Source organism: Mus caroli, unplaced genomic scaffold, assembly GCF_978045245.1.
Source record: "Mus caroli unplaced genomic scaffold, Mus_caroli_1 scaffold_1, whole genome shotgun sequence".
Classification (NCBI taxonomy): domain Eukaryota; kingdom Metazoa; phylum Chordata; class Mammalia; order Rodentia; family Muridae; genus Mus; species Mus caroli.
Window position 1 is genome coordinate 158,748,007 of NW_028227256.1, and position 23,590 is coordinate 158,771,596.

General features: G+C 39.8%; 1 protein-coding gene and 1 non-coding gene across 2 annotated transcripts in view; one reads left to right on the forward strand and one right to left on the reverse strand.

Moving 5' to 3' along the window:
• Positions 1–299: 299 nt before the first annotated feature.
• LOC115032575 (U6 spliceosomal RNA) lies at positions 300–406 on the forward strand. The gene has a single exon (XR_003838220.1). It is a non-coding gene; the product is annotated as a U6 spliceosomal RNA (small nuclear RNA).
• An 873-nt stretch (positions 407–1,279) lies between these two features.
• The window catches only part of Klhl20 (kelch like family member 20), a 44,667-nt gene continuing 22,356 nt past the window's right edge, over positions 1,280–23,590 (reverse strand). The window contains exons 4-12 of the mRNA XM_021161449.3: positions 21,219–21,377; positions 19,891–19,985; positions 17,449–17,564; positions 15,933–16,116; positions 13,170–13,313; positions 12,260–12,393; positions 8,129–8,337; positions 6,482–6,588; positions 1,280–3,254 (exon numbers count right to left, since the gene is read on the reverse strand). Coding sequence (XP_021017108.1) covers positions 3,170–3,254; positions 6,482–6,588; positions 8,129–8,337; positions 12,260–12,393; positions 13,170–13,313; positions 15,933–16,116; positions 17,449–17,564; positions 19,891–19,985; positions 21,219–21,377 — 1,233 coding nt within the window. The 3' untranslated portion in view covers positions 1,280–3,169. The remainder of the gene's footprint in view (positions 3,255–6,481; positions 6,589–8,128; positions 8,338–12,259; positions 12,394–13,169; positions 13,314–15,932; positions 16,117–17,448; positions 17,565–19,890; positions 19,986–21,218; positions 21,378–23,590) is intronic.

The window sequence follows — 23,590 nt, forward strand, 5'->3', positions numbered from 1 at the left end:
ACTTAACAACACACCTGAAAACTCTAGAACAATAAGAAGTAGTGTTCGACCCAAAAGGAGTAGACAGCAAGAAATAATCAAACTCAGGACTGAAATCAACAAAATAGAAACAAGACAATATAAATAATCAATGAAACAAAGAGATGGTTCTTGAGAAAAATCAGTAAGATTGACAAATCCCTATCCAAATTAACTAAAAGGCAAAGAGAGAAAAAAAATCCAAATTGACAAAATTAGAAATGAGAAGGGGCACTGAGGAACCCAGAGTTATAAGGACACACTTTAAAAACATCTCCTCTGTGCTCACTTCAGCAGCACATATACTAAAATTGGAACGATACAGAGAAGATTAGCATGGCCTCTGCCCAAGGATGACACACAAACTCCTGAAACGTTCCATATTTAAAAAATAAAAAGTCTCCTCAGCAAACTGTCAAGTCTCAAAGAAACATAACCTCCTTGCTAGATACCACTTATGAGCTCACAGCAGCGTGTGCAGGGCCTCATCTCAATCCTGAGAATGGGTCCTTTTTTCCGGAAAATTCAGACTTACAGAAACATTCTTTTATTTTGTTTTGAGATGGGCCTTTAAGAGATATTCTGGATTTTATTCCTGATATTATTGTAGGCTATGTTTCAGATAACATTAGTGGTAGTCTGGCATAAAAAAAAAAAAAAAAAAGAAAGAGTGGGACTTTGGTAAAATGATATGTAATATCAGTTCTATTATTAAGTATATAGGCAGACTTCCTGGGTATTTTTATGTAGGTGACTGTATTAAGTGGGTTTGGACTAGATAATTAGTTCTTTCAATCTAAAACTAAGACTCCTACACACAAGGAAATACATTTACAGATTGGGGTATATAAGATACATAGTGAAAAGTCTTAATTATATCACTGTTAGGATGAAGCACTTTAACTTTATATACAAGTAATATAAGATACAAAACCAAAAATCCACGTAAGTACCAAATAGCAGTAACTGGGACTGGAGAGTTGGCTTAGAGGTAAAGGCACTTGCTGCTAAGCCTGATGAACTGAGTCTGATTCCTGGAATCCATAGGATGGAAGGAGAGGACCAACTCCAGCAAGTTGTCCTCTGGTGCTGTGGTGTACTCCACACCACCCCCTTACACACACACACACACACACACACACACACACACACACACACACACACACACACACAGTTTAAAAAATCCAACACAAAAACTTTAAAAATTAAAACATTTTTATGGTAAATACTACCTTTATTTTAAAAAGTTATACATGCTAGAAAAAAGCATAAATGATACATGTAAACAATTGTTTACCAAATACTTATTTTTTTCCTTGAAAAAGGTGCAAATGATGTTTAAATGTAAACACAAAAGGTGCCAGGGGAGAGGAAGAAGGTAAAGGTTATTCCTTTTGGTTGTGGCTAAAGTCTCATTCAAAGATTTTCCTGCAAAATACACTGAAAGAAAAAAAAATCAGTCTGTGACTATAATGGGGGAGAACCTTAGGCACTAAAATATTCATTTATTTCCTTAAAATGTTTAACTTTTCATCAGAAAGTGCAACTTAAGAGACAGAGTAACAGTGGCCTTCTGAGATGAAGAGTGACACTCAGCGTAAGGAGCCCAGCTCTGTCCACACACTTCACTGGCATGGTGTTCCTAAACACGTACTCTAACATGAAGATCAGTCCTTTGGTGTACTACGTAAGGGTCACCTCAGAGTCACCAGGCCAGAACATCCAGTGTAAATCCAGTGAAAATCAGAATTCACTGCTGGAGAAAGTCCACTGCTCCTTGGTGGCCAAGAGGAGACAGGAAAGAAAGCTACAGGTGGTGACAGTCGGCACAACTCTCCCACAGCCACACTGGCCTTCACTGGAATTCTCAAGATGACAACCAGTGAGCCTCACATTGCTTTCATAAGAGGCTCTGGGCAGAGACCTAGATACATGTGGCAGAAACTGAAAATATCACAGGAGAAAAAAGGGAACTGGGGTAAGAAGAAAGTTGAGCTAGCCAGATGTAAATGCCCACCAGTGAATGCAAAGTGTAGCATCTGAGTCCCGCTTTTATAGATTTAATAGTCCTTCCTAATGTTCCTGTTTAGTGAGATGTCTTCTTACTCAGTTTTTCTTTTACATTTAAAAGAAATTTCATTTTTAATTACTTATATTTGATGGGTGGATGTGTGTTTGTATGTATATGAATGCGTAGGAATGAGGGTACCTACAGAGGACAAAAGTGAGCCCTGGATAAGCAAGCTCAGCAGTTTTTAACCTGTGGGTGTGGGGGGCGTGGGTGGGGGGGGGTCAAAGGGCCCTTTACATATCAGATATACTGTAATCAGATGTTTACATCATGATTCATAACAGCAGCAAAATTACTGTTATGAAGTAGCAACAAAAATAATTTTATGGTTGGGGGTCAGCACAACATGAGGAACTATATTAAAGGGGTGCAGCATCAGGAAGGTTGAGAACCACTCTTGTTCATGGAATTACACACAGTTGTGAGCTGCCAGATATAAGTGCTGGGAACTGAACTCGGGTCCTCTGCAGAAGCAGCATGCACTCTCACTGAACCAGCTTTACATTTGGAGTGCTCTACTATTTAGTGCAAAATGGTAACGAGCGCATATACTAGCGTTTTACCTTCATCACTGGCAGTCTCTGCAGATGTATAGATAGTGTCTAAAAGGAATAACATCAGGTCACACATAGCTCTTCTGCCCTTACCAGGATTTTTAAAACCAATCCAAAACCTACAAAGCAAAGAAAATTTTGCAGCTTGGAATTTTTGCCTTTTTTCCCCCTCCTTTTTTTTTTCATGGTAGGAAGGATAAGTAAAAAAAAAAAAAAAATTAAAAACAACACAACAATAACAACAACAAAAGCCCAAAGGACCCAAACCAACAAAACAAAAACAAAAATTCCCATCAAAACTCCATGATAAATTAAAGCCAAAAATAAATATTCTTCTGCACAGAGCGGAAAGGCAGTGTGCAAAGGTGGCATTTTGCAGGTGAGTTCCGTCCTTAGACTGGTATTTCTGAATGTTGAGGCACCGCAAAGAATAAAATTTGTTCTATTGTTTTCTCGAGCTGTACAAAGCTTCGAAGTCAAGACTCTTCCAAATATAAAGGAGCATATGCAAGATTTTTTCCTGTGTTCACCATATATGGGATTCACAATGTGTCATTTTAATAACTCCTACACCACCTCCTAGCCGACGGTAATTCATCCCTCCGTATAACCTGCAAAGAGAAAAACAAAGGCATTTTTTTTTAACTGGAAAAAGCACTGCTCCTTCTAAATGCAGACATCAGTCTCAGCATTCTGACCTTCATGTAACTTCCACAGTCAGAAGCAAATGGAAGACAGGCAAGTGCAGGAAGAAGTCAGACTGACTGAGAAGCTCAGGTGAGTGAGGCTGGCCACCCTTTTACACTACAGCTTCGCACCTAGCCTGGCCTCTAAAACACAAAACATTATGTTCCACATTCTTGTGTCTAATTTTATGCCTGGCTATCTATTTTCCCAGACATATTTTCTCCTTGCCTAAAGCTTTCTAAATTATGAATTGTCTTATTCCTCTTGCTCTGATCTTCCTAACCCACAGTTATGGAGATGCTGGTATTATAGGTATGCACCACTGTACTTGCCTTAATTGTTTTTATTTGATTTTTCTATTTGACTTTTCAGCTGTTCTCACTCCAGCCCTGGTTGCTTCAAAATCATGGCAATCTTCCTGCTTCAGCTTCTAAAGGGCTGGGGTTTTGGTATGAGCACCAAACCAAGCTGCTCAATTTCTCCTTCTGTTCCTCTCCCCTCTGCCTCCCCATCTCCCTCTCTCCTTTCCTTTCGTTTTGTGTATCTGTATACTGTGTTCAGGTGCACATTTGAGCGGAGACAGAGGTCATCTTAGATGTCATTCTTCAGATGACATCCATTGGGTTTGGTTTTGAGGCTGTGTTGTGGTGGCCTGGGACTCATTGAGGAGGCTTGCTGACTGGTCAGGGAGCCCAGCGGTCTGCTTTGTCTCTGCCTCCCCAGCTTTGCTCCTGCAGATGCATAGCACCATGACTGGCTGTTTATGTGGGCTCTGTGGATTCAAATCAAGTCTTCATGCTTGCAGAAGCAAGCACTTTACCACCTGCTCTTTCTTCCCAGCCCTTCAGTTCATTTTTATTCCTGTGTCTATATAGTATCATTCATATAGTATCATCTATATAGCAACATTTAGTTTGTGATATGTGAACAAGATCATCTTCTAAGTTAAAGACTTTCAGGGTGAAAATACTAGCTCCTCATTCAGCAATGGATAAAATTGATTTGGGATATGCACCAGGTATGGTAATACATACCTATAATTACCAAACATGGAAGAATGAGACAGCTTAAAACTAGTCTTGACCTACATAGTTGTAGGCCAACTTGGGCTATAGAGGGCTTCTTTCTTAAAAAGCAAAACAACCAACCAAAAACCAACCAACCAAAACAATAACAATAGAAACAACCATCACCACCACCACCACCACCACCACCACCACCACCACCACCACCACCACCACCCAGTATGGTGACCCATGCTTGTAATCCCAGCACTCAGGAGACTGAGTAGGAGGACTGCTGTGAGTTCGAGGGCAGCCTGGGGCTGCAGAGTAAATTCAAGGTTAGTTTGGCCTATGGTGAAACCCTACTTCAAAAAGCCAAAAACAAAAACAAAACTATTAAGTTTGGGCTGGGCATAGAACACCCACCTTTAACCCAGCACTCAGGAGGCAGAGGCAGGTGGATCTCTTGAGTTTGAGGCCAGTTAAGTGTACACAGTGAGTTCCAGGACAGCCAGGGCTACACAGAGAAACCCTGTCGCAAAAACTGAAACAAAACAAACAAAAAACTCAAACCAATGAAAAGGGTTTTTAGATATAGATGTACATATATAGCACAGATTACGTTATATAATCTATAGATGATTCTTAGGACTTCATGAATATTATTCAGCACACATTATTAGTTTTAATGACAGTCACTGGTAAAAGTCCATACACAGCTTACAGTGAGTATGAGACAGAAGTGGTTGTAGCTATTTCTTTAATGACGCTTACTCTAAATTCCTACCCACCCACCCCCCAAAAAAAGCCTGTATAAAGAAGTAAACATTCCACGAGTGGGAGGCTTTTCTTTGTGCAAACCTGCTCTTCTCTGTCCTTTATCGATAACATTTAGCAATGTAGTAAGGCTTTCGTGGCCACTCTAGAGACAGGCCTCCCTGTCTTCCTCAGCCCTCCTTCGTTTGCTATCACGTAGCACTTCCACCGAGTATGTTACTACTGCCAACACTGGAACAGCCCGGAATCTATCTTCACTTTTGTTTCCTCAGGAACCAGAACACTCAGGAAATTGGATAAAAATGGTCATGAAAAACATAATGTTGGGCAAAAAACCCACCATGTTAACTGACTTTAGTATTGTGACTCCTCAGCTATACACAGACTCCTACGACAGTTATTTCAGTCTCAGTAAGAGATGGGTAGGGAGTGCTTGCCTAGCATCTGATGCCCTGGATCTTGGGATGTGCAGTGTTAGGGGTTGAGCCCAGGCTCTCATCTAGCTAGGAATGTACTCTACCATTGTACCCAAGCCTGTACCTAAGGATTTATAAACAACATAAAATTAAATCTATAAAATGAAGTTTAAAATAGTTAACCTCTCAAAAATAAGATGTAGCTTCCTATCTAAAAATGAACTTTAAAATAGGGCATATTTCAAACCAGAAGAATCTATAGCAATACACTTTTTAAAGGAGGAGTAGGTTTCAAAATAGTGTTTTGAAAGTAACTATATTTTACCCCCTACAAAGAAGGCTTCTCACAACAAAACAAAACAAAACAAAACAAAACAAAACAAAACAAAACAAAAAACAGTCTGTATACCCAGACTGAGAACTGAAGGTCCTGGCTCTGAGTTAATAACGTCCCTAGCTTATTAATGCACACCTTTATTTTCTTGGTGCATTGGTTTCCCCAGCAGGGTATGGCAGGAAGAAAGGATATTCTTCACTGTTTTCCTCACCTCTACTTATATAACATGAGATGGTTAAGCCGGGCATGGTGACGCATGCCTTTAATCCCAGCACTCGGGAGGCAGAGGCAGGCAGATTTCTGAGTTCAAGGCTAGCCTGGTCTACAGAGTGAGTTCCAGGACAGCCAGGGCTACACAGAGAAACCCTGTCTCAAAAAAAAAAAAAAAAAAAAAAAAAAAAAAAGACGGTTATTAGAAGAACTTAGGAATACTTGTATCAGATACTTTAGAACAACCAAGTTAAAATGTATCATCATATCTGGGTTACTTCAGTTCCCTTCAGGACACCACGTGAGGATGTCAGTAAGTTGGCTATCCCACTTTTGGTGGTCAGGATCTTTCTCAAGCCCATGACTTCACGTTAGAAATGAGAAGACTTGAAAAGTCTAAAGGTTACCTCCACGTATTGGCATCTGGGTCAAAAACTTCAATGGTCTTCAAGTATGTTGTGCCATCAAAGCCCCCCACTGCCATAAGCTGTCCGTTAACCACGGCCAGGCCGACCTGTGGGAGCAAAGCACAGTGGCTGCTGAGAGCCGAGAAAGCCGCGGGGAATTCACAGTCTCTAGGGAGACTCTCAGATCGCTTAGATTCCACTTTACATGACGCCAGGGAGAAAAGGGAGCAGTACTCCATGAACGATGGGAACCATCAGGTCAGGCCTTTTATTAATATATGCGCCTAAGAAGAGTCAGGTGCATCTGTAAAGTATAGAGAACTACTCACTTGGCACAAACAAGAACCTCCAACCTGCTCTCACTTCTGGTTTGCCCACTCTAATCCACTTTCTAAATTGCTACTAAAATATTATTAAAAACATGAACATAAACATATCACTCCTGTTCAGAAACTTCTAAGCCTCCATTCTGCCTAAGACAGGTTTTAGGTCTGTAATGTTACTCAAGCTTTTAGAAATCTGGCTACCATGTTTGGCCTTGCCTCCTACATTTCCCCCTCTCCTAATGAACTCTGCTCTCGGAATGCTGGACTAACTGTTAGTCTCCGAATCAGTATGTAGGGCTGAGTAACTCATGTGCATTAAGCCCATTCTCCCACGTGCTTCTGTCACATACAGCACTCCACAGCACATCCTTACTGTAGACACTGTAAACATTTCAGTCTCCTTCACCAGACTGAGAGCTCCATGACAAGAATTCTATAGACATTTGCCTTCTAAGTGAGTGAAGATGGAATCAAGCAGACAGTGGGAATCACAGGGATAGATCTGAAAGCCTGTCAGTTCCCAGGAATAAATGGAGACACACAACACACGACTCTTCCACTTGATGGCGCCTTTCTGTGCCTCGATGCAAAAACCAGAATTTGCTCCTTTTTATCTTCAGATTAGGGAGTCTCTAGGTGCAGTCTGCTTCTCTTTCCTTTGAGTATGTGTCCTACACTGATGGACTCCTGCCACAATCAATGCTTAATGGGTTAGCATTCATTGAGACAAACATTCCCAAAGGTGAATTTTATGTTCCATTTGGACATCTCTTTAGTGACCAGACATTCATTTGTGTTGAGACCATGACAACAGGTCAGCCAGACGTGGCCTACATTATAGATGGGGCAGACCCAAACCACCTTTGGAAGACTCGTAGAAGGGCCAGGTATGTTTTACTGTTTGTATCAGTATACGACGTCTACTTGAAAAAATTAGCTAGGAATACCATACAGGAATAGTTAGTGCTATTATACGTAAGTTAGATAGGGGATGATATAGGAAAGATACCGTCCAGAGAAGTGGCTGGTAAAAGGTAAATAAAAAAAAAAATAGCGTATACAATTACATATATGAATGGATAGAAAATATTTAGTTACTGGAGCTAAAAGCAATCAAAAGAAATACAAGCTTTTTGGGTTTTTGTTTTTTCTGTTTTGCCTAAAAGCGTCTTGACAGCTGAGACACTGGAAATACAGCACATGGATAGCAGCCCTTCACAGTGCAGTGTCCTAGTGCAGCTTACAGCTTAGAGAATTCCTTTTATACACCCCCCTCAGTGCTTGCTTGCAAAGCTCAAAGCTCCCAGTAGCTGGCACTTACCCCACTCCTGCGGGATGTCATGGCCACCACGGGAGACCACTGGTTAGTTCTGGGGTTGTATCTCTCAGCACTGCTAAGCTCTGTAGTGTCATCTCTCCCTCCCACTGCATAGATCATGTCCTGGTACACCGCACAACCTAGGTGTTTCCTTCGGGTCCCCATAGGCGCTATGGTGTGCCATCTGTTTTCCTGAGGATTGTAGCGCTCCACTGCAGTGAAAACAAAGATCAGTAAGTGAGAACAAACCTGCTTCCTTCCTCAGCCACTCCAATTGCCATGACACCTATTTTCAGTAAATAATCTGATCAGGAACCAGTTTTTTTTGTTTTTTTGTTTTTTTTTTTTATTAGATATTTTCTTCATTTACATTTCAAATGCTATCCCAAAAGTCCCCTATACCCTACCCCCGCCCTGCTCCCCTACCCACCCACTCCCACTTCTTGGCCCAGGCGTTCCCTATACTGGGGCATATAAAGTTTGCTAGACCAAGGGGCCTCTCTTCCCATTGATGGCCGACTAGGCCATCTTTCGATACATATGCAGCTAGAGACATGATCTCCAGGGGGTACTGGTTAATTCATATTGTTGTTCCACCTATAGGGTTGCAGACCCCTTCAGCTCTTGGGTACTTTTTCTAGCTCCTACATTGGGGACCCTGTAGGAACCAGTTTCTTACAGTCATCTTCTAAGGAACAGGCATGTGTTAATTTCTAGTTGTGGCTATATAACTAATTATATGCACTTTCCTTATCGTCTAGTAGGGTGGAACTTGATTATGACTTAAAAGAATGGTTTAGTATTAAAATTTTATTGTTATAGTTAGACAGCTTTTATACTTTTATTTTTCTCATATAATTTATTTGATTATTTATTCATGTTTTGTTCTTTTTTTAGATGGAGTCTTGCTCTGTGGTGCCAGCCTAGAACTCACTATGTAGCCCAGCCTCAAACTCATGATCAATCCTTCTGTCCTTGTCTCCCAAGTACTGGGATTAGTGGCAGGCTCTCCCAGGCTGTTTGCCTAGTGTCTTCTGAGCCACTGAAGATACATAACAATGAATCTCATGGTGTGCCACTGACAATATCTGTAGATAAAAACAGCTATTATGTCTAGACCAGTGATTCTCAACCTGTGGATCATGACTCCTTTGGTGGGGTGTGTGTGTGTGTGTGTGTGTGTGTCACACACCAGCTATTTACATTGAGATTCATAACAGTTATGAAGTAGTAATTAATTTTATGGTTGGGGGGGTCACCACAATACGAGGAATTGTATTAAAGGATTGCTGCATTAGGAAGTTTGAGAACCACTGGTCTAGATAGAAAAGGCAGAGAAGCTTGTAGCTCTAAGGTTTTACTTATTCTTATATTAAAAGAATTCTTTTTCTACTGAGGAGAGGTGGTGATTATGGGAGGTAGGGAACTCACTCTATTTAGAAAGTAGAGTTTTGCTTTGTTTTTTAAACTGTGGCTCTATTTGTTTGTTTACTTATTTACTTATCTATCTTATTTGCCCTCATGTGTGTATGCACGACGTGCATGCCTGATGTCTTCAGTAGAACCCTGGGGCTGTAAGTCACCATGTGGGTGCTAGGAGCTGAACAAGAAGCGTTCTCAACCAAGTGTTCTTAGCCACTAAGTCGTCTCTGTAGCCCCAGACTTTTTAAAAATTCGCTATAAGTTTCTGGAAGTTTATAAAGTATGTAGAGAAAGAAAACTTTGGGGAACATATTAGAAGTTATGAGTTATATTTTCCTAGAGAGAAAACTAAAACGTTTTCTTTAAAAAGATAAAGAATTCATTTATGAGTATATAAGCAGCAGAAATTAGATTTGGTGGGTGTACTGGCTAGTTGTGTGTCAACTTGACAGCTGGACTTATCACAGAGAAAGGAGCTTCAGTTGAGGAAATGCCTTCATGAGATCCAACTGTAAGGCATTTTCTCAATTAGTGATCAAGGGGAAAAGACCCCTTGTGGGTTGGACCATCTCTGGGCTGGTAGTCTTGGGTTCTATAAGAGAGCCGGCTGAGCAAGTCAGGGGAAGCAAGCCAGTAAGGAACATCCCTCCATGGCTTCTGCATCAGATCCTGCTTCCTGCCCTGCTTGAGTTCCAGTCCTGACTTCCTTGGTGATGAACAGCAGTATGGAAGTGTAAGCCGAATAAACCCTTTCCTCCCCAACTTGCTTCTTGGTCATGATGTTTGTGCAGGAATAGAAACCCTGACTAAGACAAATTGGTACCATCATAGTGGGGTATTCCTGTGACAACCTGACCATGTTTTGGGGAGACTGTGGAAGGACTTTGGAACTTTGGGCTTGAAGATCCATTCATTGTTAAGAGCTCTGTCAGATGTTGTGTAGGAGCTTGGAAGATAATGTTGAGAACAGTGCAGAAGATGGAGGCCTGGCTTGTGAAATTCCAGAGAGGAAATTAAAGACTCTTTTCAGGGCCACTGCTGTTTTGATTGTGAAGATTCTGTAGTTCTGGTTAGCTGGGGCTGAAGAATCAGCTGTGATTAACAAGATACCACAACTACTAAAGCAAAAACTTTGCATTACTGGGACTATGGATGCTGGTTAGCTGGAGCTAAGAAATTAGCAGTGATTAAGAAGAGACCCGTGCCGGGTGTGGTGGTACACACGTTTAATCCCAGCACTTGGGAGGCAGAGGCAGGCGATTTCTGAGTTCGAGGCCAGCCTAGTCTACAAAGTGAGTTCCAGGACAGCCAGGGCTACAGAGAAACCCTGTCTCGAACCGCGCCCCCCCCCCCCCCGCCCCCCAATAAAAGAAGAGACTAGCATCATTGAGGTGACATCTTCTGGGAAGTGTTTTTTGAGAGCACAGAGGTTGTGTTCCAGAGATAACCAAGGTTGTACCTCGTGCTACAGTGGGACTTGGTAATGTGTAAGAGTCACCCAGGTGGTACTGGTTTTGAAGGCATGAAGGGGTCATGCAGAGCAACTGAGGCTCGGCACTGTGAGAGGCCATGGAAGGCCATTGGTGAAGATGCAGCCTCAGTTGCAATTACGGCCCAGGACTGAAGGGGTCATGCAGTGTTTTGGAGATGCCAGTACCATGAGATGACCACCAAGAACAGCAACAGCAGTGGAGTACAAGTAACTGGGGCCTAGAAGACAAGGTGTGTGCTACAAAGGGCATGGCTGGAGAAGTGACCCAAGCCCTTGGAGGAGCCCAGAAGATCGTGAGTTGGATCCCAGACATTGGATGGTTGGAGTGATTTTTGCTTTTGATTGTGACTGTGCCCTGATATTTTCCCTCTTGAAGGAAGAAACTATTTTAGTGGAGCCCACAGTTAAGAGACTTTTAATTGTAAAAAGACTTTGGATTTTAAAAGAGATGGTTATTTTAAAGAGATTGAAATTTTAAGAATATGTAAAGACTGTGGGATATTTAAAGTTATTTAGACCTTGGGGATGAATAAGAAGGTAAGGGTTGAGGCTTACTAGTGATGTGTTTGTGTGTCAAGTTGACAAGGGGTCAAGTGTACTGGCTAGTTTTGTGTCAACTTGACAGCTGGAGTTATCACAGAGAAAGGAGCTTCAGTTGAGGAAATGCCTCCATGAGATCCAACTGTAAGGCATTTTCTCAATTAGTGATCAAGGGGGAAAGGCCCCTTGTGGGTGGGACCATCTCTGGGCTGGTAGTCTTGGTTCTATAAGAGAGCAGGCTGAGCAAGCCAGGGGAAGCAAGCCAGTAAGGAACATCCCTCCATGGCCTCTGCATCAGCTCTTGCTTCCTGCCCTGCTTGAGTTCCAGTCCTGACTTCCTTGGTGATGAACAGCAATATGGAAGTGTAAGCCGAATAAACCCTTTCCTCCCCAACTTGCTTTTTGGTCATGATGTTTGTGCAGGAATAGAAACCCTGACTAAGACAGTGGGTTACTAAGAAGACAAATGAAGTTGAGACTGGATGGGGAGGTGGGGGTGGATCTGAGAGGAGTGGGAGGATGAATACAATAAAATATATTGCATGAAATTCTTCAAGAATTAATAAAGATGTTATATTGAAAGTTATAGAATAACCTGAGCATTTAATATTTAGTATAGAGGGATTCCCCCCAGGAAAATGTGTTGCATTTGGAACTCAGACTGCTGTTGAGAGACTGACCTGTGTTGAGTGGAGACGTTCCGTCAGAGCCACCGACAGCGTATAAGAACCCTCCCAACACGGCCACAGCCACCCCTAGCCTTCTAGTGCTCATTGAAGCCACCCGGGTCCACTTGTTCTCCTTTGGATCATACCTGCAGGGAGGGAAACATATTCCTACTGCCCAAGCAGTGTCTACACATCTGAAACCACAAGAGATAAAATGGGCACACACATCTGCCATAGCTTAAGAAAAAGTATACACACACACACACACACACACACACAAAGTCACACACATACAGTCATACACATCTACTATTCGGTTTTATTAAAAGCCACAAATTTGTCATTTGTGACAATAGGATGAATGTGGGGGGATATTTTGTTAAGTGAAATAAGTCAGACACATGAAGAAAAATACCATTTGATCTTGAAGATGGAATCTAAAATGAGTCTAATTTATAGAAGCAAACAGTAGAGGATTCCACTCTCAGTGGGCTGGGTGATGGGTTGGCAGGATCACAGAGATGCTGGTCAAAAATACTTTAAGGAAATCTAAAGTACATTGCGGTGAGTAGTTATTACGTCATGCATCTGAAAATTTGGTGAAAAGTGTTTTCACCAAAACTCTCTAAGTACGTAGGGTAATAGTCAGCTAATTAGTTTGCCTTAGCCATTCTACATGGTTTAAATAGTTAAATACATCATGTTCACCACAAATGTATTTTTATCAATTAAAGAGTAGATGGGGGTGTGCTATAGACTAGTAGACGAAGAGAACCAATTCCACAGAGTCACCTTCTGATATCTCCCCCCTGCCCCCCCATTATAAGCTCTAGGCCATTTAGGGCTACATAAAACTGCAAAAAGAACTCTGAATGCCCATTAAAAATTGAATTGAAAATTACTTTGATTAAAAAGACATCACCTCTCAACTATATTGAGGCAAGAGACACCATCCTGTCCACCCACAGCATAGAGAAAACCTCCAAGGACTGCCACACCAACGCTTGTCCTGCAGGTGCTTGTAGGGGCCACATCGCTGCTCCATTGGTTTGTTTTTGGGTCATATCTGCAAAGAACACCAAGAGTATGTATTACATGGTGGAGCTTGACTGTGCTTATATTTCAAACATAAGCATATATTTCTATTTAAGGACTGTTTCTTTTTCTCCAACATAGGCTGATTAACAATCAAAGCATATGAATGGGGATTGAACTGAGGGACCGTGTGCTGGTAACTGTGCTGTTACAGACCTAGTTTATCTTTTACAATTTATTTTTAGTGTTTATTTTGAATATATTTTTCCCTTTATAAAAATCAGAATGCTGCAGAATCCCACATCAGTTCCAGTTTCTTCCCATTTGGATTTGGCATACATCCCTTAAACCTTTGCAATAAAATGTTATTCACATTTGCATTTATTTTAATGCAAAAATGTTTTATTTACATAAATAATACTACACAGTATGCAGTTTTCTCCTTTGATGTATTTTTGAGATCTCATTTTGTTAATATCATTGTAGATTTTTTCTTTGAACTATTTTGTTATATTGCAATGTACAATGCACTGTTTGATCTTATTTTCTAATGATAACATATATATATATATATATATATATATATACATATACATATACATACACACACACACACACACACACATATATATATATATATATGTATGTATATGCATATCTTTGTGTATGTGCTTATGAGTACAGTATCCATGGTGGCCAGGAGAGGGTGTTGGAGCTACTGAACCTGGAGTTAGAGACAGTTGTGAGGGTGAGAGTTCTCAGCATGGGTGCAGGAAACTGAACTCAGTTCCTCGGGAAGGGCAAGGGTGTTCTTAACCCCCGAGCCACATCCTTCCAGTCCCTTAACCGTATTCTTATGGATACATTCTTAGGTTGTTTCTGATACTTTGGTAATTAGAAACAGGAATTATAAGACTGAGCACACAGCTCAACAGTAGAGTGCTTATCTGGCATGTGCAGGACCCCTTAACCACTGAAAAGCCAAAAAGCAAAAGATAACCAAGTTGCCCCCTTTGTAGCTATATTCATTTTTTTTTTTTTAGATTTATTTATTTATTATACATAAGCACACTGTAGCTGTCTTCAGACACTCCAGAAGAGGGTGCCAGATCTCATTACGGATGGTTGTGAGCCACCATGTGGTTGCTGAGATTTGAACTCTGGACCTTCCGAAGAGCAGTCGGGTGCTCTTACCCACTGAGCCAGCTATATTCATTTTTACTTTAAAATTTTTCATTACTTTTTTTTCCTCCTGGTTTTTTCCTGTTTTTCTAGATTTTTGTTGCTCTTTATAGCTTCTTGACTTAAAAGCACATTTTTCTTTCTTTTTCCTCTTTGAGACAGGGTCTCACTATGTAGTTTGGAATTGCCTCAAACTTGTGACCCTTGGCTCTCCTGCTTCAGCCTCCCACGTGCTAGGATCACAGATATGTGCACCCCACCCACCTCTCTTACTTTCTCTTTTCTCTTTTTCAAATGCGTCTAATATATTGTTCGTTCATACGCTTGCCTCTATGTATCACCTTGGCTACACTTTAGATATTTTGATATATATTGACCTAATTGTTTAGCTACAAATATTTAGTCATTGTGCTCTGATTTATTTAGCACACTGACTTACATCAAGGCACCATTCTCCCTGCCGTTCCTCCCTCCACAATCTATAGAGCCAACCCTTCTGTTTTGATTGTCTGGTTTTGTTTTTTACCTATGCCATATCTGGAACCAATGTCCAGAACTGAATATACAACTTTCTACATATATGCTATGGAACTATGACAATCACTACAGATCAGCATGGCTTAATAAAAGAGATTGTGTGGCAACAAGAAACTTAAAAGAAAAAAATTCTCTCACTGTAACTTCCAGTGTGCCAGGTACCTCAACAATTGTATAGAACAGTATGCCCAAGCATACTTAAAATACTCATGAAGGGAGCTGGAGAGATAGCTCAATGGTTAAGAGCACTGACTACTCTTCTGAAGGTCCTGAGTTCAAATCCCAGCAACCACATAGTGGTTCACAACCATCTGTAATGGGATCTGACACCCTCTTCGGGTGCATTTGAAGACATCTACAGTGTACTTAGATACAATAATAAATAAATCTTTAGGCTGAAGTGAGTAACCTTCATTCCCAGCAACCACATGATGGCTCACAACCATCTATATAGCTAGAGTATACCCATAATACATTAAATAAATAAATAAACAAACAGATAAATCTATCTTTAAAAAATAACTTATGAAAGAGCAGAGGAACAAGTAACTCATCCGTGGTCAGAGAAGGTTTTACACAGGAAGTAACATTTGAAGTCTTGTAAGCCTTAAAGGGTCACAGATATTCCAGGGTGGGAAGAACAGCATGCATACATGCAGGGGCAGGAGGAGGAAAGAAGACAGTATGCCCAAGGAGCTGCAGGCAGTTTGCTGTATCTGCAGTAGCAGGTTTAGAAAATGACTGTGTCCAGTGGGGAAGAGACCAGAAAACTTGGTAAAGATCAGATCATAAAGGTCTTCATGCTAAGGAGGAGTCTAGACTATTAATTGCTGTCACAGATAACCACTAAATTAGTAAGTCACATGGTTTTTAATTAGTACCTCAAACAAAATCATAGGGACAATAGGGATTTTTTTCACATTAACCTTACCTTTCAACACTATTGAGATATGAGGATCCATCATGGCCGCCTACTGCATATAACAGGTCATCAAGAACACTGACCCCGACTCCACATCGCCTTTTGCTCATTGAAGCTACCATTCGCCACTCATTGGTCTGGGGGTCATAGCGTTCAACACTGGAAATGGCATCTCCACTGCACCAACCACCAACTACAAAACAACAGAAATGGTTAAGAGAATGCCTATCCTCAGGCAGATTGCTAACCACTATGACTCCATGCTCTGACTAACCAAGCGCATGCAGAAGCAGGTCAAGGACAAGTGACAATCACCAAAAGTCAGCAACAGCCCCTGAGCTGTACCTGGATCTTGGATCCCAGTCTCCAGAACTATGAGAACATGCATTTCTTTTGTCTGAACTACCCAGTCTACAGTATTCTGTTATGGCACCCTGGGTAGGCTATTACAGTGAGTAAGATTTAGAATAACTGCCAAGCCAAGTTCCATCATCCTTTCCTAAATGACCACTGGGGGAAAATATGTGGTAATGGCAGATAATGCTAAATTTGTTTTTCTTTCAAATCATGTCCACTTCAATGTAAGTAAGAGTGACTCTAAAGCTTAGAAAAACAAAAAACAACCAAGGTTATTTTAAGCTTAAAATACTTTGAAACTACTAGTTTCTACATGGTGTTAAATGACTCCTGAGCCACATTAAAAGCAGACTATTAATAATTTTCCAGACAGACCTAATGTTCGCTTTCTTTATTTCAAATCTCAGGGTAACATAATGTTACTTTATTATTGCGTCATTTGAATCAGAAGAGTCACCAGATACTAGCGCACAGCAAATGTGTGTGCAGTAATTTGCTTAAGTGTGAATTCCATAATTGGGCATATGCAAGGAATCTCAATATCAGAGAAAACCCCTGAAATTCTGGAACGGCCCCAGGCTGGGGCACCAGCAGCAGGAAGGCAGTGTCAGGGTGTTTTGAGCTCGCCAACGTCAAAAGAGCCAGCAAAGTCTCTAACGTAAGACAATGCTTCCGGCAACGCCATGTGATTCTGACGTGGCTCGCTATAGCGTATATAGGCTTACATAACCTATATAGTGATTTACTAACTATATAGATCCATGCATGCCACAAACACACATTGTGTGATGTTTTAGATGAGATTTTCAGAGCACTGTTTTGAAGACTAGCACTGCTGAGTTACTATGTGACTCTTATGATAGCAAGCATCATAGCTATCTAAATAATTATTCAAATATTAAGAAGATATTTGGTTTAATCACAGCATACTAAAATTCAAGCCTATATAGGATATGTGGGATATGATACCTAAAATTCTAGTGCTAGGGGGCTGAAGTGGGATGATGAGTTTAAGGCCAGCCTACACTACATAGAAAATTCTAGGATAGCTTGGGTTATATGAAATTCTGTCTCAAAAAAAATAAAGCAAACCAACAACAAAAAAACCAAAAGACACAAAAACAAACAAAACAAAAACCTAAATAAAACAAGTAAGAAAGGTTGAAACCTGCGAAGAGTACTTCTCCGCATCGGATAGGTTTCCGTGGTCTTGTCCTTGGCCCTTGCATTAGTGGTCGTTCTTGAGGCAACAGGAGGTAGTTTTTAGCCTCATCTACCAAGTCTCTGTAGAAAAGAAATGTTATACTTATTCCAAATGGCTGAAAAACATTGCAAGTCCCTGTATGGTGTTAGAAAACAAACATTGGCAAAAGGAAACAAGCCCACATCAAACCAAATCCTTGATGCTAGTCAGTACAAAAACTGGCACAAACATGAAATCCATGACACAAATCACACTGTAAATTCTGAGTTGATTGGCATTTCTACCCTAACCTCATATTGGAGTGCAAATTTTATGCTCAACAATCTTAGAGTAGATAATCTTAACCTCCACCGCCAGAGTTCTAACTTGATTGCTGGCTTGCACAGTCACTATTTTCTAATGAGTTTTATTAGGTTCTACAATATCAGGAAAGGACCACATCAGAACGGGCTGAAGGTATCTGGGCCAAATAATACATGAATACTTCTGGATACTAAAGGTACTACTAACTATCTAGTATCATATGAATGGCTTAATGTAACTAGATTACTGACATGAACAAAGTGTTTTCCAATGTTCCTTTTAAGAGACTAACCTAGAGATTATACATGGTACAGTACTTTGTATATGAATCGTTTTGGTGAGTCAGTGCCTGATTAGCGTTATATTACACAGTTATACTTCAACTGCAAATGTGCACTCAACTGCTCTAACGTCTCACTATGTATACTACACTGAATAATTTACTCATACATGATTGGTGCTAGGCATAACCTCAAAATGAATTTTTCTTCTAATTTATTTGCCCTACTAACAACATAAACAGAAAACAAGGCAGAAATAGAAAGAATAGTCAATCAAGAGATTTTTCTGGTTCCCCAAACTTGAAAGACTGATTTCCTCCCAGTCAGCTTCTACTCCACCAAGGGTGCCTAGCTGGCCCTGCAGCACAGATAACACTTAGCATCCAACACAAATTAACTGCAACAATACTGATACCTTCTGGTTTCTGTTTTAAGCTCTTAATATATACACTTATGTAATTAATAGTCCTGTCAAATAGGTACTGATTTTATCTCCACTGTACAGATGAAGGAGGGGGAGCACAGTAAGCACTTGCCAATTGCTGAGGGGAGCGGAGGGGAGGTACCAAGGAGTCAACTTTGTTCAAAAGGGACTTCACAAGTACTTTCCCTTCCATGTCAGAATCATCAATATAATCTGATTTGTGCTTAATTAGAGGAGGGGCAGCCCTGTACTGTTTCTTCATATTTCAGCCTGTATAATTTACACATTTTCCCTTTTGGTATTCACATAGTTAGAAGAACTGATTGCTAGTGGTCCATTCTGTCCTGTTTTTCACCAATTTAGAAGGGTTTTTGTTTTGTTTTTATTTAACATTTATTTATGTGTGTGATATTTGAGTGTGACAGTGTGGATCTGCAGGAGTCAGTTTCCTTCTACTGTGTAGGTTTTTGGATTGAACAGAAGCTGCCAGGCATGGTGGCAAGCTACTTCATCCACTGAGCCATCTTGCTAACACTCCCTATCTGAACATGTACTTTTTCACATTTAAAAGACAAACATAATCTCAAATGTTGCATTTCTCATTAATGGCAATCTTGAAGTCACAGAAGATAATGCAATGAATTTATATCCCTACCTATATACTAGAATGTGGGATAATTCCAATTTTTTTATTGTCAAGGGGAGGCACAAAGAACAGTGTAATTGAGTAGTTCTGGGTACTGACTAAAACTGACTCTTTAACTTATATATTTTACTTACAGTATATGTGGACTACACTTAGTTGAATGGAAGGTCACTAAAATGCCAAAAGGTTTCAGATTTGAAAACAAATCTTAGTTGGGCAGGGGTGGCATTCACCTTTAATCTCAGCAAGAAACAAGTAAATCAGTCAAGTTTTATTCTTACGCAATGCTCAGATAGGGTTCATTCAGCTCTATCAACGCCTTCCTACAGCTTCTGTAGGAGGGGCAGGGCTTTTAACTCTGGCTAAAATCTTCAAAGTAAAACTATGCTATTCCCCAGTGAGACATTGTGTATCAACGAGAAAGGCTCAAGGACAGACACATAGCATTATTTAATTTATTTTAAGAAAAATAATAGTAGAAGATTGACTCTGCTGAGGGAAACTTGCATCAAAACTTAGAAATCTACTTTAAGCCATTTCTACTCTACTATCCACCACACATTAAAAAATAACCAGGAAAACTAATAGAACAAAATACTGGGAATTCAGCCCTCTCTTTCTTCTCTTGACCCTAGCCCACAAGAAAACCCTGGTTTTGGCATAAGAAATACAGTATTTTAGAAGCAATACCAGTAAGCAGAGTAGCAGAACTCAGGAATGCTTAGTTGCTGGTCTTTCTCACCCTCTCATACCTGCATTCTTCATCACTTTTAATGAGGGGGTCAGAGCCTACGGTGCCCACCAGGAACTTGGGACTAAGCAAAGGCAGGCGAACATGTTGCAGCACCTACAAGATAATAAATACAGTCAAGGTCTGAGCTCCCATTACAGTTTGTTGGGAGAGTAATGATTCATGCTTCCTGACTTGTGGAGCCAAGTATTTTGGGATCTAACTGAACATAATAAGTAAAGAAAGGTGGAAAGCATAAAGAGTAAATCTAAAACATATTCTATTGATTCCGTAATATAGACTAGTTACAAAACTAAAGCATGCTCCTATCACTTTAAAATGGTACTTTGAGCTTATGACAACATTATGAGCTCTTCTATAATTGGACTCAAGTTCATTAACTAGTATATCCTGTTAGACTGCTAAAGAATACACTTTCCAGGGCTAGAGAGATGGCTTGGCAGTTCAAAGTGCTTGGTCACGCAGAGGACCTGGTCATAACTCCCAGCATCCACATGACAGCTCACAACTGTCTCTAACTCCAATCCCAGGAAATCCAAAGCCCTATTCTGACCTTTGTGGGCACCAGGCACACATGTGATGTACATACATACATGCAGGCAAAAACATTCATACATAGAAAATAATAAGATAAATATAAACAAAATACTTCCCCCTTATCTTCAATTTTGCTTTTTCTGTTGTCAGTTATTGGTCATCAACTTTAGTCAGACAATAATAAATGAAAATTGCCAGAAATAAAAATAAGTTTTAAGTAATGTTCACTACAGTATAGTACTATAAATACTCTGCTTATAATTAATTACTATTAATCGTTATTGGAACTAAATTATAAATAAAACTTTATCACAGAATATATATATACATATTCATTCAGTGTGTGTATATATATATATATATATATATATATATATATATATATATACTGAAAAAAACATAGTACATGAAGGATTTGAAAGTTTTAGGCATCTCTTAAGTGTCTTGGAATGCATCTCCTCTGGATAAGGAGACAATTTACAGTCATGACCAGAATGATCTGAAACACGTCACTTAGTAACCACTAGACCTCAGTTCATCCATCCACTTCCTGTTCAAAGTGTAGTTGGACTTCCAAGCTATGGGAGCGGATGCACTCTTGTTTTCTTCTGTGATCTTATATAATTTCTGAATTGTGTAACAGTTCAAACAGAATAAGTTCACAACAATAAGCAATCACATGTAAGCCAGAGGCTTATAGGGAGAGTCATGACCTGTTTTGTTTCTGCAAGACAGTGCCTAATTTTTCTTCTAGTAGAAAGCAATCTCTTAGAGAAGCACTTCGCCTCTTACCTGGGGTAACTGAGGCCGTCTTTCCTGAATACTGTATTTGACCCAGGCCATCACTGCATTGAACACTTGTTCTTCACTCCGAACGTTGAGCTCATCACTAGATATTATATCAATGAGTTGGTTGGCCGGAAGTAACATGAATTCTTCACTCTCCATTACCTGCTCAGATTTAGGTAACAAAAAAGGAAACAAACCTATAAGCACAATTTTTGCCTCTAGATGGTTGTTTTTTTGTTTTTGTCACAGGGCAACATTATGTACCACAATGGAGTTGGTGCTTAAAACAAGGAAAAAGACCAGTACCAAAGGGGAGCCAAGAATAGAAAATACACAAACAGCTCCCAAACTATTCATTATTTAGTTTACATGTCGTTCCCTTTAATAAATTAATGAATAAAATAAAATTCATGTTCAAAATAAGTTGAATAACCAAAGTAAATTTCAGCATAATAAGAGACATTTGCAATACCAGGAAGAGCTTCCAGAAGAAGGGTAGCTGAAACATCTTGGTCTCAGCTCCCAAGAAGAATGAAGATGCATCAATTCTGCTGTTTTAAATATTAAAAAGTTTCAAATATTTAAAAAGCTGAATCTGCCAATGTCTTCCTTTATGGCTTTTAGGTTATATCCCACTTAAAAGGACTAGACCACAGCTTACTGACAGTGTTGAATTAAATTTTAATCTCAGCTAACCTCAAAGAATAGCGATCCATAGAAAGCATTGCCTGTTCAATATTAAACACAGAACTCCAACATATGTTCTTAAAATCTTCTACTCTCTAGTATGTGTAATATAAATTCCAGAGAATGCTGAGTTTAAAAGTGGGTGTAAGGAGTAATTTTGAAGCCAGGTGGTGGTGGCACATGCCTTTAATCCCAGCACTCGGGAGGAAGAGGTGGGCGAATCTTTATGAGTTTGAAACCACCAAAAAAAAAAAAAAAAAAAGAAAGAAAAAAAGTAATTTTGATTGAGTCTATAAACTTCCCCATGGTATTCACAGCAGCAATGTATCCATGTGACCACAGCCTCACCGCCTCACCGCCTCACCGCAAGGGTATATGATTACATTTAAGGATCTCTGTAACCTGAAAGTGGTTCTTTGATCAGATATGGTGCATGTGTTCAGAATCCTAGCATTTAAGAGGCTAAGGGTCAATAGTGTTGAGTTCAAGGCCAGCCTGGGCTAAAAAGTAAGACACTGTCTCAAGAAACAAAGCTGGAGGAAAAAAGTACTTTAGTGTAGTTTTATTTTGTCTTTCTGTTATTCTGAACAAACAAGTAGACTTTCAGATATTGAAGGATAATTTGAATTTCTCTACCTGTGTGCATTGTCTAGTCTTTTGCTACTCAAGCGTAGGATCTACTGGTACTCTTGATGTATTAAGTACATTAACCTTTTGATAGTGATACAAATTACAAATATTTCCCTCAACTTATATTTGGTTTTTGTCTTAGATTACAGAAAAGTTCTGTATGTGATCAAATAAATAGATTTGAATGATTAGCCTTTCTAGATTTGTCACTTAGAAATGCTTCTTCATTTCAAGGCCATAAAGGAATCGTTTAATGTTACTGTCTCATGTCATATTGATTAAGTGAAAAATAGTGAATTTAATGAAAATTCTTTTGATACTATCTAAACTTGTATTTTTAAAAAAACTATTAATTTACCAAGTAGTCTGGTGCATAACTTACCCTATTAAATACTCCATCTAATGAGGAGGGAAATGCTGTAGGAAATCACTCCTGTGGGGCACAAGTCCTATCATGCCTAAATAAACCATGTTTTGGCTTAATTATCAGCTCTTCATGAAGATGATTAGAAAAAAAATCAGCTTTTGCTGGTAGCTGTAAAATTGGTCCTTAAAACTCGCTAACAGGCTTAGAATTTATAGCAACCTACTTATTTGATACAAGGCAAGTATTAGGAAAACATAATCCATGTGATTCTCTTAAATTAAAAAGCATCTCCTGCTCCTCCTCCTCTTCTCCCTCCTCCTCCTGCTCCTCCTCCTCCTCCTGCTCCTCCAGTGACATGTGTGTGCATGCTGACATGAGTGTGGAGGTCTGGGGACAATGTTCTGGGGATGGAACTCAGCTTTATCAACTGAACTACCTCACTGGTCCCTACTGTTTTTTTTTTTACCAAATAAATTATAAATATATTCAAACCACTTAGTACAGCTTGTGTATGTGTGTTGTGTGTATCTGTGCAAGTTGCATGTGTGCATCTGTGGTACACTTTCCCCATGCATGTTTGTGTAGAGGCCAAAGGTCAATGTTGGGTTTCTTCTTCTATCATCCTTTACCTTTTTTTTTTTTTTTTTTTTTGGAAGACAGACAAGATTTTTTTACTGACCATGAACCTGCT